Source organism: Gavialis gangeticus, unplaced genomic scaffold (assembly GCF_001723915.1).
Source record: "Gavialis gangeticus isolate Ggan-Ray unplaced genomic scaffold, GavGan_comp1, whole genome shotgun sequence".
NCBI classification, from domain to species: Eukaryota; Metazoa; Chordata; order Crocodylia; family Gavialidae; genus Gavialis; species Gavialis gangeticus.
In genome coordinates this window covers 24149590-24164532 of record NW_017728993.1, presented here as the reverse complement: position 1 = coordinate 24164532, position 14943 = coordinate 24149590, and the positions used below count along the sequence as shown (strand labels likewise).

The 14943-nt window shown below is 48.8% G+C and overlaps 1 protein-coding gene and 1 long non-coding RNA gene across 3 annotated transcripts in view; one reads left to right on the top strand and one right to left on the bottom strand.

The window, feature by feature from the left end:
* LOC109286701 overlaps positions 1-4962 on the top strand; it is an 11373-nt gene extending 6411 nt beyond the window's left edge. The window contains exon 3 of the long non-coding RNA XR_002094654.1: positions 4953-4962. This is a non-coding gene — a long non-coding RNA (uncharacterized LOC109286701). The remainder of the gene's footprint in view (positions 1-4952) is intronic.
* Positions 1517-14943, bottom strand: part of LOC109286697 (vitamin D3 hydroxylase-associated protein-like) — a 23001-nt gene continuing 9574 nt past the window's right edge. The window contains exons 3-15 of one of the 2 annotated variants that reach the window (XM_019501370.1): positions 14770-14913; positions 12801-12934; positions 12118-12324; positions 11142-11182; positions 10638-10762; positions 8995-9120; positions 8513-8610; positions 8040-8139; positions 7173-7216; positions 4712-4751; positions 3883-3991; positions 2873-3018; positions 1517-1727 (exon numbers count right to left, since the gene is read on the bottom strand). In XM_019501370.1, coding sequence (XP_019356915.1) covers positions 1599-1727; positions 2873-3018; positions 3883-3991; positions 4712-4751; positions 7173-7216; positions 8040-8139; positions 8513-8610; positions 8995-9120; positions 10638-10762; positions 11142-11182; positions 12118-12324; positions 12801-12934; positions 14770-14913 — 1443 coding nt within the window. In that variant the 3' untranslated portion in view covers positions 1517-1598. The remainder of the gene's footprint in view (positions 1728-2872; positions 3019-3882; positions 3992-4711; positions 4752-7172; positions 7217-8039; positions 8140-8512; positions 8611-8994; positions 9121-10637; positions 10763-11141; positions 11183-12117; positions 12325-12800; positions 12935-14769; positions 14914-14943) is intronic. The other variant, XR_002094652.1, reaches the window with a different exon arrangement.

Below are 14943 nucleotides of genomic sequence, written 5' to 3'. Positions count from 1 at the left end.
GGGGGGGGGGGTCAAATGGCCCCTGGACACTCGGCAAGATTCGCCCCAGAGAATTGCCCTTCACTGAGTGGATCGGGGCGGGGGGGGCAGAGCACAACCACCAGGCAGCGCCGTGCACACGTAAGGCCGATACCCCCCACGCCCAGGCCTGACCCCCCTCCTGGGGCGCCAGGGTCTCTCTCTGGCAGCGATGGCCATGCTGTTTCCCACACGTGTGCACACAGAGTCCCATGGGAGAAGGGGCCCATGACATGATGGCATGTTGGTATTACCCAGAAAGGCGGTGGAGTCTCCATCCCTGGAGGTTTTGAAGACCCAGGTAGACCAAGCCTTGTCTGGGATGATGGAGTTGGGGCTGGTTCTGCTTGGAGCAGGGGGACTGGATGTGACCCCCTGAGGTCCCTGCCCACCCTCATTGTCTGTGATTGCACGATTCTACCTTAGGAGGGGAAATTCCCACAGTCATCGGAGGGAGGCAGTGCCCCAAAGACTCGTTTCCACTGGGGTGGATCCTACCAGAGATAACTGCAGACACGTCAATGAGAGGGCGCTGGCGTAACCTCACACTGGGCTGAACAGTGACCCAGCTGAACCTGAACCTCTCCTTAGGCCGGATGACTTGGTAGCCTCTATGGACATTGCGTCCATCTCCATCTGTCTACCACCCTCCTCATCACGGTATCCACGGTAGGTGGACACCTCACCCCGGCAGCTAACAAGCGGGTGTAGCCATGCACTCCCGCTGAACTGCAGTCAGACTTGCTTCTTTTAAAAGGAGCATGAAAGCTGTTCCTGATCCTTGGGAAACACTGTTAGTCAAAAAACCCACCGGGATAGGGTCTTCTACTCTACAAAAATACGGTGCCTTCCAAGTGTTTTTTGCTAATCCTGGAACAAGGGGTGGATGGACCTCCAGCCTCTTTTTCTTCTCCAAATTTAAGGTGAGATGTAAAATTACAACACCTGGAGGAGGCATCACAGAAGAACAGGCATGTAGGGAGGCTTTTAACCCGTGATCTGCACATTGCTTGGTAGTAGAGGATAGAAGAATCGCTCTTGTGTGGATCTGGGAATGCACATTGCTGGTTTATTTTTTCTACAATGTTGGTGTCTTTTGGCTGCCACCAAGCTCAGGCGCCTGCGGTGCTGGGTGCTGCACTAATGTAGACACCTGTACACAATGGTCAATGGTGTAGTTGTAGCCGTATTGGACATACCCAGTGCTGGCTTGTATCTAGCTGGCTTGACTACCTAAAATAGCAAGGCCAGGCAACACAAGCATTACCATGGAGTGAGGTCAGCACCCAGGGACCCAAATGGATCCCATCCCTCCATGGAAAAATGTACCTGGATATGCAAATACCGACCGTGGTGTGAATGCCTAGTGCTTGTGCTGGTTTTGCTGGTGTTCCTCTAGGGTTATTTGGCTTGGTGGCTCCTGGCTACACATTGACTCACCTACTCACATTTTGCCCTTTAGACTTTCGGAAAAAAATTAACAGAGACCAGCCTCACCGCGGTGGAACAGACTCAGCAATGCAAGCAAGGTTTTACTGAAACACAGCTGGGCTCCCCTTAGGCAAGCATCCTCTGAGCAGTCACATGCACTTCTTCCTCCCACGGGCCAGCGTCTCCACCTCCTTCATGAAGCGGAGGCACAGCTCCTCCTGCCACGGCAGGGCCACGCACTGCACAGCCACGGGCAGCCCCACGGCTCCTTCCACAGCCTGCAGCGGAGACAGGAGCAGTGTCACGTTACCCAAATGCCCCAGCTTCCAAGGGCTGCACAAGATTTAATACACCAGTTAGGTCCTACTGGGCGTGTCTACACATGCATTTACTTTGCATTAAATTTACTGTGCAGTAACTTACTGCATAGTAAGCAGGTTTATGCTGGCATCTACATGTACAGGCATTAAAGTGCAGTAATACTGACTAACTAAAGTTAGTCCCAAGTTAGTCCACACACAGAGTGTTACCGTGCAGTAAGGTGCCTACATGTGCATTACTGCGCAGTAACTAATTGGCCTACATTTGATACCTGCATGATGCAGGTATGAAATTTATGCCAAAGTCAGCATAAGTTGCCATATTTACTGTGCAGTACAGGCATGCACATGTAGATGCTGCCCATACTGCACAGTCATTTTTGGTTATTGTGCAGTAATTTGGGTTGCTGCACAGTAAATTTGCTCATGTAGATGCACCCACTGAAGCCTTCAGAACAGGCCACTGATGCCTGCCCTGAAAGCACAGGAGATGGACCAGCCTATACCCCATTTTCCCATGGAAGGGAAGGGAAAAACCAAGCAGATCTGACTGCAGTGGCTTCCTGAGGGAAGATGCCATTCATGGGCATGATTTGCAGCTGGTTGCAGTTGAGATGGGACCACAGGACTTGAACCACAAGCAGCTCCAGTGAGAAAACTGGGTTCATTCTCTTGGATCCAGGGGCACTGCCTTGAGGACTGTTTATGCAAGAGGCAAGGATTTCGTAGGGTGATCTCTTTTATTGGATCAACTCTGTAGTTGGGATACAGTTAAAGAAGACCTAAGGAAGAATGTCTTACCTTCGAAAGCTTGTCTAACTTTATCCCAATTACACAGTTGGTCCAATAAGAGAGACCCTTGCCTGTTGCATTGTTTCTGGACCATCATGGCTACAGCATCACTCTTATACTGCTTGTGGACAGTTTCAGCATGGCCAGGGGAAAGACATTTGAGTCTTCAGGAAAATGTCCAATAGAACTAGTATTCCCTGCGGCTGATCTCTCCCATCCACACAGCGCTTCAAGCCCCGAGAGCCCCAACCTCACAATATTTCAGCAGAGAGACTTTCATTAGGTCATTATTTTCCTTCCTATTGGCTGACCTGTTTCAGCCTCTTATCCCAGGGATCACGGTAATGCCCGTGGTAACGGTTCAGCTGCTCTTCATCAGCCTCCGTGACGGTGGTGACTGGCACGACCCCAGCGGGGAAGTTTAAGACGTTGTATAGGTTGGTGTAGGACGTGGCAGCTGGAAGAGACAATGGGCAGAACATTGCCTGGCAGCTCAACAGGGTTGTCTCGTAGAGGTCCACAACCAACACAGCGCAAAGGGTAACAGCTCCTGGACACATCCCTGCCAAAAAGACCCCCCACCTCCACTCCTTTGCCACTGATCAGGGTGCCAGCAAGACCGCCCGTTTGAGTAAACTGAACAGGGTTTGGCCCTCAGATGTTTCCACTCAAGTTTATGTTATGTTCCTTAAAGTCACCATGGCAAATTAGAGAATCCAGCACAGAGAAACAGAAATGATAAGGTGTCTGGAAGGTAAGACTTAGGGGCAAAGGTTGAAAGAACCAGGGTCACTGAGTCTGGAGAAGAGAAGACTGAGGGGGGATTTGGCAACAGTCTTTAGATACCGAAGGGGTGATGATAGAGAGGATGGAGAGGGGCTTTTCTCGGTGGCTGTAGAGGACAGGACAAGGAGGAGAAGAAGTTTAGGTTGGTGATTTCTGGCTAAGAGGGTGGTCAAGCGTTGGAACAGGTGGCCTAGAGAGGTTGTGCAACCTCCATCCTTGGAAATTTTCAGACCAGGTTGAACAGACACTTGGCTGGGATGGGTTAATCAGGGATGGTCTTGTTATGAACAGGAGGCTGGACTAGATGTGACCTTGTGAGGTCCCTTCCATCCCTACTTTCCTTTGATGCTATGAACTGGAGACAGACAAGTGGGGTCTGAGCAATGAGGTCTGCTTGATACACAACGGCTTGTGGATCTTTGGTTTGGGCCAGATAAAGCCCTGTCTGTCTTGAAAGGTCACCATCCTGATTTATTTCTTTGTGCTGCTTGGCTGACCCTGAACTGCCAAAGGTGGACCCAGCTGGGGGGCTTACCAAAGAGCTTCCCAGGATATCCCTCATTAAAGGCAGGGCCCAGAGCAGGACACAAAATGACATTGAGTTGCAGCTTCCTCCATTTAGCAATGAATTCCTTACAGTAAACCTAGAGGGATGGAGACCAAATGTAAACCAGCTGAGACCTGCAGGACACCACCCTTAGCTTCAGTCCTGTGGCCAGGACAGAGCTTAACTGGTTCCAGCTGAGCTGTGATAAGTCTCTGGACAAGTTTTGGAGAAACAGGGCTGGACAAGGGAGCAATTCTCCTTCAGGCCATGGGGCCATTGTGTAGCTCCCACGCCACCCTCCTGCAGCATCATGCCAGCGGTTTCAAGTTGGGGGCAGCTGGGGCAATGGGGTGGGTATCTGCTGAATGGTGACTTCCCAGCTTTGCTCTCCCTGGGTCCGTCCTGCTGCATATTCAGCCAGGCTTATACCCCGCAGAGGTAGCGTTGCATGGTTTTCCCCAACCTTCAAGCCCTCATGACTGCGCCCTCCACAGTCACTGAAGAGAGCAGGGTTTTTGCTGCCCAAGGGACTGTGAAGCCCTGCTTGGCAAGGAGAAGGCTGCTTAAAGACAAACCCATGAAGATTAAGGATATGCCCAGTCCAACCCATACCCAAGTGCACACTCCCCTGCAATCTACACCTCCCCATGCATCATCCCCCCTGCAATGGCCTAGCTCCCAGGGGAAAATGCATTTGTATAACATAATCTGTGATCCATCCCAGCTGTGTGAGCCACCAGCACTTACACATTAACTCTCTCCCCCCAGAAAACCTCTTTGCTATTTACAGTGAGGGAAAAAGAAAAAAAGGAATTACCGCTAGGGCAGCGTCCTGCTTCCACAGGTTTTTCACTGACCTGGAAAAGGCACAGACCTGAGATAAATAAACTTGGTGTGTTTAGAGCGCTTTCCTGGTCCAGCGCACTGTAGAGATCTTGACTTGTCTTCCCACACCTCATCCTTGCAACGTGATGGGGCAAACATCATGTTTCCCCCCATTTGGTTCATGGATGGGGAAAGCTAGGTGGAGAAGGGAAGAAACTGGCCTGCAGTCACAGAGCAAGGGAGTAGCGCAGGAGTTGGGTCTCTGTGCTCATTCATCCAGGTCTTTCTGGCTCTGAACATAACCTGACCAGGGCCGGATTAATGCACAGGTGAATTAGGCACATGCCTAAGCTGCGGGGGGCCCTGGTCCTTCCCTCCGTGGCGGTGGCACGAATGGGCCCATCGGCCTCTTCCCTTTTCTTCCCTTTGCTTCCCTTCACCCCCACCAGCCTCGCCACCACGGGGGCTGTTTCTTAGCGGCGTCTCCAAGCCCTGCTCCCCGCAGGCAGCAGCGCCGGGGTGGGGAGGGGGGTCTCAACCGGCCTGGGGCCCATGAGTTTGTTTGCCTATGGCCCACTAAAGGGTTAATCCAGCCCTGAACTGGACCCAGCGTCCATTCAAGTCAACGGGCAGACCTTGTTCACCGGAGGTGTTGGCTTCCAGCTCTTAGGCTCTCAAGACACAAGCGTTATTGAGTTTGTTACTTGATGCCCGTGAGCCACTTCTGCCTGACTCCAGTCTCTCTAGAGCGGCGATTCCCAGCCGGGGCGCTGCAGCACCCCAACGTGCCTTAAGACCCTTTCAAGGGTGCCACACAGTGTCAATGCTGTTAGCGGTGCTAACACGATTCACAAGACAAACTCAGAGATTTCAAATGGCAGTCCCCACTGTTACAACCGTTCTGCCCTGCGGTAGGCTTTCTGACCGCTCTGCCATAAAGTAATAGCTCTAGGATTTTTCTGTAGTCAGAAGAGAAGTGAAAACCAGGAGCTGGCATTTTCTGAGAGGGGCCTCGAACCTAATGACAGGTGCCTTGAGTCTGAAAATGTTGAGCGCCATTGCTCTACAACCCCAAGAGCTGCAATGAGATGGAAGGGGCTAATCTCCTCTCTGGCAGTACGTGCAATCTTCACGATATTCTTCCATCCGAGCTGGAAGAGGACTGTCATTCTTAGCACCACCAAGAAACCCCCAAGGCATGTTTTTAACCTTTGCTTGAAACACAAAGTCTTTGCCATCCTGCAAAGCATCTAAATGGGTGGAGAAATTCAAGCATTTAACAAATCCCACCAACACCCCAGGGGGGAAATAGGGGTTTATAGCTAACAAGAGGGTGGAGCACTTAGCCACATCGGATGCATCCACATGAGTGGGAACATGCATTTTCCCAGGGACAAAGAGCAGTGGCACAACGTGTGCCGGTGCAACTTGTCCCTGGGAAACCCCATGCACGCACGCTCTGGCGTGCAGCACGTTGTCCTCAGTGGGGTAGGGGAGGCTGGGATCGGCACCTGGGCTGGCCCCTGCAGCCTTACCTGGGATCCTGGGGACCTCCAGGGGTTGCAGTTTTGGCAATCCCCAAGCAGGGAGCCTGGCTGGCAGCTGGAGTGTGACTTTGGCTGGCCGGGCTCTGGTTTCCGATGGTGCATGCTGTTTTTTTTAGGTGTAGGGATTTTTGACATCGGGATCTCCCAGTGTCAACCCCCCCTGCAAATTAGCAGCGTGGAGAATGCCTGCAGGTGTGGCATATGTGGCGTGTGGCACTGCAGATGGGTTTGCGGCACCGAATACCACACGTGCATGCTCGTCTGGATGCGCCCATAAGGGCCAAAACCGAGCCGAGATGATCAGTACACCTGGAGGAAAAGGCCTCACGAATCAACCTGTAGGATCCCAGCCTAAGAAGAACACCCCTAGCCATAAGTCAAGAGCTGGGTCACCTGCACAGCAGGCTGGATGCTGGCATGCACCAATGCAAATTCTGCTTTGCTTCAGGCTTAGCCAGCTCTTCCTCGATGAGCTGCTGCTAAAATAAAGTCCTTACCTGGTACAGCTATAGACCATACCTCAAGCTGTGCATGTGTTTTATCCTGTAATCAGCCATCAACCACCCATCCCAAGGTCGGTGAAGCTGACACTGTGTTTTAAGATGGGATCATAGGAAAGTTGGGCTGGAAGGGACCTCATAAGGTCCTCTAGTCCAGCCCCCTGCTCAAGGCAGGATCATCTCTGACTAAACCTTCCCATCACGTCGCTGCCTAACCATCTCTTGAAAATTTCTAAGGCTGGAAATTCCTGGGTAGCCTGCTCCAAAGCTTAACCATCCTAATCTCCTGCCTAAATTTCCTCTGCTGCAGTTGGAGAGAGGAGAGCTACAAACCTTACTATCCTTCATACAAGCTCCCCATCCCCACGCCTATTTGAACATGATGTTTAAAAGAAAACCTGCTTACCCAGCCCCACAGAGCGCTTTCAGATCTCCAGCAATTCGAGGATACTGGAAGGAAATAAAATGTTGTATTAGCTCCATAGCGCAGCAGACGGAGACGCACAGGAATAACCCAGCTGGATCAGAGATGAAAGCCACTGGTTCACGGTCACCGTGATTTTTCCGGTGGACTCAAGGGTGCTTTGTCTGAGGGACTGAGAGCAGATCTTCAGCTGGTTTGATTTTAGCAGAGCCATGTCGACTGACACCACCAAAGATCTGGCTCAATGGGTGAAAAAAGTGGTAGTGAATTAGTTGGCAAAATTCACCCATTTTGCAGTCCCTTTGCCAAGTCCTTCGTGATTAACTCATCTCCCGTTCAGCCCACGTAGGTTCATCACCATGGACTATCTTCCGAGGAAAAGACACGGGCAAACTGAAAACAGTCCAGCAGTGGGCAACAGAAATGATCAGAGGATCTTTGAGGAAAAGTTGGAAGAATTGGGATTGCTTAGTGGGGAGCAGAGAGGGCTGAGGGGAGAGTTGATAACAGCCCTTGAATACAAACAGATGTGCAAAGGATGGTGATAGATTATTCTCGGCATTCAAATGAAGCAGGACAAGAAGTGCTGGGGTGAAATTGTAACCAGGTTGGTTACTGGGAAGACCTTTTGGGTGTTTTGACACTGGAACAGCTTCCCCGAGAGCCTAAGAATTTATCTACATGGGGAGTTATCCCAAATGAGCTATGTCTGATTAAACTAATTTGGAACAAGACTTTCTTATTCCAGAATAAGATCATCTGCACCAGGAGTTAATCCAGTTGAAGGATGCACTAACTTTACTCCAGAAAATCTTCCTTGTATAAGCAAATGAGCCCGATGTAACTCACCACTGGTTTTAAGAGGAGAGCCAGAATCTTCTTTGCTAGAATCGGCAGTCTGTAACAATTAATCTGGGACTTCAAGGTGGGATCCACAATATCTCCTTCGCTGGAAGGCAACAGAGAAAACAAGATGCTGAGGCACTACTTACCTACTGCAACCAATGTCAGTTTGATTGTATATGAATCCTGGTGAAATATGTTGTTATCTCCAGCTCAACCCTAAGCCAATATCTTTACACTGGAGTAAATCTCAGGATGGACAGATGGATGAAATGGGTTGACATAGCCTACTTAATGTCGATCTTAACTCCTCCCAACAAAGAATCGACTTCCTGTCCAAAACATGCCTGTTGGATCTTCCACTTGCATGAGTAAAATAAGTGGCAACTTATTTCTCTTGAGGTTTCCATAGGCATTTTGGAGCTCAAAGGCTGCGTTGCTTAGAGCTTTCTTGATAACACATTGCAGAGTCTACTTACAACTTCTCCAGCAAAGTGGAGACTCCATCAGAAAAGATGCCTTTGGTGAACAGCTCATCCACCGCATAATTGATCCGAGGGGGAGCAAAAGGGACCAGCTGTGTGACAAAAACAACACAGTTCAAGAGGTAGCAAAGATGTGGGTGAAATCCCAGCCCCGCTAAAGCCCATGACAAAATTCCTGTTGAGTTTGCTCAGGCTGGGAATTCAGCCTGAGCGACTGTGTTCCACATCCACCTCTTAATCGTGGCAATGAAAGGACGTGACGCTCACATGAGGGGACCCTCCATATTGTCCCAGTGACATGGACTCATCGATGTTTTGGTCCATGTCCTGCTGAGCTCCAAAATCTCAGCGGCCTCAAGCTGCTCTGAACATGGGATGGAAACCAAACAGTGATGCTCTTTCATCTGCTAGAGGTGCCACAGGGACTTGGTACTATCCACAGATCCTAATAACACCTTCCAAGTCAGGCTGCATACCGTATGCCCTGCTTGTTTGAGAAGCACTTTAGTTTCCTGGACAGCACGTCTCATGCTAGGAGAGGGCTGGAAATAGCCATCGCCATCATAATACCCAATCCGAAGGGGTCTGGAGCTGGAGTACACCTGAAAGAAGAGATACCTTCACTTAGTATCTTGACCACTGTAGGTGCATTGAGTTAAAAGACTCTTCCAAGAAGCCCAAGCATGTAGAAAGATGCAGTGATGGGAGTGCTCATCATACTATAGTCTCACCGGGGAGGTTCAACAAGGATTCAATGGGTAATAGAGGCTCATTCAAAGGTACTGTGGAAAAGAAATGCAAAGGGGATAGGTGGGAAGCTGAAACAGTATTCCTGTGTTACACCCTTGTAAGGATCTCAAGACACCCTGGTTAAGAATCATTTCGCTAGTCCCTATCTCTATCACCTAGTGGAGAGGTATTGTATTGTGAACAGCTACTTTGGGGGCACATCTACACGTGCATATTTACTGTGCAGTATGGGTGTGTGCCTATATGTGCGTGCCTGTACTGTGCAGTAAATATGGTGATTGATGCCAACTTGATCATAAATTTGGTATCTGCATCATGCAGGTATCAAATTTATTCCCAATTTAGTTACTGTGCAGTAACGCACATGAAGATGCCTTACTGCACAGTAACACTGTGTGTGTTGACTGACTTGGGACTAAGTCAGTCCACACACCGTGTTAATGTGCTTTAATGCCTGCACATGTAGACAGCGGCCTATTCCTGCTTACTGTGCACTAATTTACTGTGCAGTAAATTTAAGGTGGCATAAATGTCACATATAACATGAAACATTTTCTCCAGTTAAAGAGAAACTAGAAGACATACCAATATGCTAGATGGCCTAGTGCCATATTATTCAGTTTAAGATCAAAACAGAAACAAATATAACTCTATCGGAATGCACTCTAATATGCTAGGTTATATATTAAATTTAAAAAGCACAACAATCTAGGCCAAAACAGCCCAAAGAAATTATTTTAGTAGTCTGTAGTCATTATAGTTAAATGTTCATCTCCTACTCAGATTCAGAAAATAAAAACTAACCTTTTTGACATTGCATCTAACACTTGTCAGTCATGTGCACACTTGAGTCAATGTGCACCCGAGTTTAATATGACCATGAGTTAAAGTTTTTAGCTAGAGCTAAAATAATGTTCAGGGCTGTGAAATAGATGAAAGGCATTACCAGGAATGGCTAATAGCAAAATGACAGATGAAAGGATAACTGATTTTTGGAACATCAAGACCATTAAAGAAGGAAAAAGGGTCATTAACACCTATAGAATAGAGGGAGATTAGCAGGAATCAGGTAGATGATAATGAGCTGTGAAGTCAATTGACTCCCTCAGCACTGCCTGAATAGAAATGCCACTGCCCCTCCCAGGCAGTTGGGGTTAAAGTCTGGGGGGACCACTGAACACCAGCCCCCCAGGTCCACCCCTGCCCATCATTATTTCCATGTGGGAAGAAAAAACATTGTAATACTCAACAGTGCCAACATGTCATCTGTCCAGGCCCTTTGCAATGCAATCAAATTGTGGGTATATTCGAAGCTGACATCCAAAGCCTTTCCCCACCCAGTACCACTGGCACAGTCTGCTTCTATTACCTCCTCATTGAAGGGAAGGGGTGGCACGGTGGGGTCCAAGCTGAATAACTCGTCACACAGAAGTGCCCTCATACACAGAGCGAGGCTGTCCACATCCCTCGCTATGGGCCCCACCATGAAACTAACTGGAAAAGAAAAGTAGAAGCCCACAGTTTCAGGAAGCAAAGCATAGGGAGCCTGATTCAGGGATGGCTGAAGTCATTAGGAAAACACCCGCCCATTTCCTCTGGGTGCATGTCAGATCCCTGGTATCTAAGGACATTAAACCATCAAGGTTCGTGTCTAAAAAAGAGGCTTAGGCGGGACACTCCAAGACTGGGAGCTGAGGTCCACATTTGTTCCCCCCCTGCTCCAGACCCCCTGGACATCCTGGCTTAACACAAATCAAGATACTCCATCTGAGTACACTCCATACTCCAAGATGAGGCTTATCCCTTCCATCCTGGGACATAAGAGGATGCTTGTAGGTGAATTTTCTATCTTAGGAGGAAGACAACAACTTACCCGATCTCATGCCATCTATGGGACTGGCGAGACCCGAGATGCTACAGAAAAAGGCAAATGCAAAACAAAGCACATTCATGAAGTCAAACAGGGATGCGAAGAACGTGCCAGAGGTCAGGCTGTGAAGGGCAGGTGAAGTATCCCAAAGAGGTTGCTCACTGCTAGAAGACTGTGGGAATTAGCTTGAGTACAGATGGGTTTCAGTTTGTGCAAGGATACCAATGGCTTTCACTGCCCCTATGTCTTATTTTAAGACCTTTGCGGCTCTCCAGACCTTACCCACACAGTATATTTTCTGTTTCCTGATGGATCTGATGTAGTCAGTCATGGTTAGGCATTCTGACTACTAACCAGCTAGCAAGGTGTATGTATTCAGGTCACCATCACACTTGCATCTGACTTACAACATTGCAGAAATACCTGTCCGGAGTCTACGTGAAAACAGAGTCAGAGCTTTCCTTGACTCCTAAATCATGACCAGGCTGTCTCCAGAGATCTCTGTTGCAGCTGCATATGTTAATGGAGGTGAAATCCCAGCCCTGGTGAACTCCCATTGAGCTTGCTGAATAATTTAACTCACTCATAATGAGAGAAAGCTATCCTCTCTTAGCTTCCCTCCTCATGCATATGTGAACCAGTGAATCAGGCTGTTTTTCAATGGGTAGATTTTAAATCAGATGTCACTACTGTGTTATGACAGCATGAGAGTGATGCCGCAGCCATGATAGCCCATAAATTATGCGAGAGACAAGGATTATACAAAGGGCCCAATAAAAGATGTCACCCTAAAGTGACTTGATGAAGAACGTCCTGCATTCAGGAGCTTGTCAACTCGATCCCAACTATACAGTTGGTCCAATGAAAAATATTACTCTGGAAATCCTTGCCTCTTGCACTTCACTGCTGGTCATTTTGTAGCTTGCTTGTAAACCCATGCCTAGCTGTTCCCAGGAAGGACTCAGATCTTGGGACGTACCTCAGCCTGTTGCCCGTCGGTTTGAACCCGCAGAGCCCGCAGAAGCTGGAGGGCAGGCGGATGCTCCCAGCAATGTCTGACCCAAAGCCGAGGATGGACCCTCCTCCTGCGATCAGTGCCCCCTCCCCTCCGGAGGAGCCGCCGGGGCTTTTCTTATGGTTGTGAGGATTCACTGTCTGGCCAAAGATGGTGTTACTGCAGTCATAGCTGGGAGAGGTCCAAAGGGATAAGCTGGTTATTGGCATCTATTGGGGTGTTTGTTCAATTCCCCAGTAAAACAGGGATTGGGTGTTAGGGGAGACCTTGCCAGGACTGCTTGGAAACCTCTCTGACCTGCTCAGCTATGCAGACCTGATAAGACTGTCCATGCTGGGCAGGTCAAAGGGTAGAGGCCGGTCAAGAAGTAATCTCTGGGCCTTCCAGATTACAGCTTACTATGGGCTGCCCCAGGTCCAGCTGCTGAACAGATAAGTCTTGTGGTCAAGAAGTCAAAAATCCAGGGTTGTGAAAGTCAGCCTGAGCTCAGAGGATCATCTCATCCTCACTAGGGAAGACTTGAGAATAAGTGCGGACTTTATTTATCGAGGCCCCTTTTGCTAGGCTGGTGACTGCCTCTATGACCTAATGATATGGGTGGGCAGGAAGAGTTCAGTAACCCTGAATAAAGAGCGCAGAAGTCTTACTTGATCATGGACTGTGAAGTGTTGGTCTTCACGAATGGAATTGCTCCCTGCCTCTTTAAAACCTTGACTAATACACTGTCGTCTTCCTCCGGGGAGCCGAGGTAATGGATCAAGCCGCAGGTGGAGACATGGCCCTGGGAAGCCAAGGGACATAGAGACGTGGGCCACATGTTCTTTGGATCTGCTCCATCTTTACCATTTTAAAAGCACAAGCCATTAGGAGCATAGCACTGGGATGGATCAGGTGGGTCATTGCGTCCAATCCCCTGTGATAGCAGGAGCTATATAAGGGACATTTCTCCAAAAGGTTTCACAAGAGTATTCACTCTGGCCTCTCCCAGCCACAGCCATAAAGTACCCCCAACAAACTGAGGATCTTCAGTACAAACCCCAAGAGCAGCAACAAAACCCTTGCAATAAAGTAAAGAAAGAGCAGAGGGGGCAGGTGGAGTGCAGGGCACTGCCAACGCATTGGCTACTGCCAGGGCGGTGGATTTGTTAGGTTGAAATATGATGATGGCCCTCGTTGCAGAGGGCTGTGCTCTTGGCTCTTGAAGTAGGGAAAAACCCCTCAAGAGTCCAAAGGGGAGAGGAAGGGAAAATCTTTCCTGACCACAAATCTGTTGATTGGTTTAATCTCTAAGAATAAGAGCAAGATCTACCCTGAGAGTTGTCTCATACTGTTTGGAGCACCATCACATTCAAGCCAATCTCTCATTTAGCCATAGCCAGTGTCTAGCGGTTCAGAGGAAGGCAAAAAGACCTCAGAAGCCAAGACATTCAAGAAGAAAAATGTCTTCCTGTCCACTGCAGGTACCCAAGAGAAACCCTGAAGCATGGGAATCTTATAGCTGGAGAGTTGATGACAGTGATGGCATATGACAGAACAAGGAGCAATGGGCTCAGGTTGAAGCAACGGAAGTTTAAGTTAGATATTAGGAAAAGCTCTCTCATTAGGAGGACGGTGAAGCACCTGGTACAGGTTACCCAGAGAGGTGGTGGAGTCTCCATCCTTGGAGGTTTTTAAGCCCAAAGTCTTGGCTGGGATGATCTAGTTGGGGCAGGTTCTACTTTGATCAGGGGGTTGGACTAGATGTGACCTCCTGTGGTCCCTTCCATCTCTCATTGTCTGTGATTTTATGATTATTGAAAACACAACACACCTTTCAAATGCTCTTTGTGATAAGTCTACAATATAAGGTGACTAGGGTCAGTTGAAGGTTTTCCATCATCTCAGGAAATCCTGCTGTGTGGGACTGTGGGAGCAGCACTGAGAGACCTGAAGGACTCAAAACTCATGCCAGCCTCGTCACTACCAAGGGGACTGACTCCAGTCCATCTGACCCATATCTCCAGCCACACAAACAAGTAGAGGCTCAAAGTTCAAACAAGCATGGGCTTGAGGGAGTTGTGTGTGACCACTAGGCTTGGTTGAGCAAAAAATACATGCAGGAGCACACACCAAGACCATGATGAAGACTTATCCAGAGTGGATTCAACAGCCTCCCATACTGGTGTCCTGGTCCATGATGGGCCTCCTAGGTGCTAGCATGACACAGATTGATGATGATGATGTTGATGGACACAGAACTAAGCAGCACACAAACTCTTGTTAGCAATGTTGCAAGTTCAAACATTTCAGGCAACAGAGAGCTCTGCCACTATTGAAGAGGATGTGATTTTGTATTTGTTTGTTTAGCATTCTTCATGCCATGGATCCTCCAAGGAAGCACATGCACCCCTGGCCTGATTACATACCCTCATGAATGACACTAATTTGACTGGGACTCTACTGGAAGATTTGCACCTCTAGCTGTTAGCAGGCAGTGGTTGCTTTAAGGCTGTCAGGCACTTGTAGATGCATACCGTTGGTTCATCTACAAGCATCCTGTCGTCCTCAAAACAAGAAAACAGAGGGTCATTTAGAATCCCAATATTTACAGAAAATGGGCTGGAAAGATGGAAGCACCTTGTAGCCAATGTGGTCCTTGATGCTGACAGGAATGCCGTACAGCAAGCCCTTCTCCTTCTGCCGTCTCAGTTCCTGCAGCTGCTCCTCGCACTCTGATATGAAATCGGTCACGCAGTTCACCTCCCGGGTCACTGCCAAGGCCTTCTCATGGACATAGAAAAGGATGGGGGT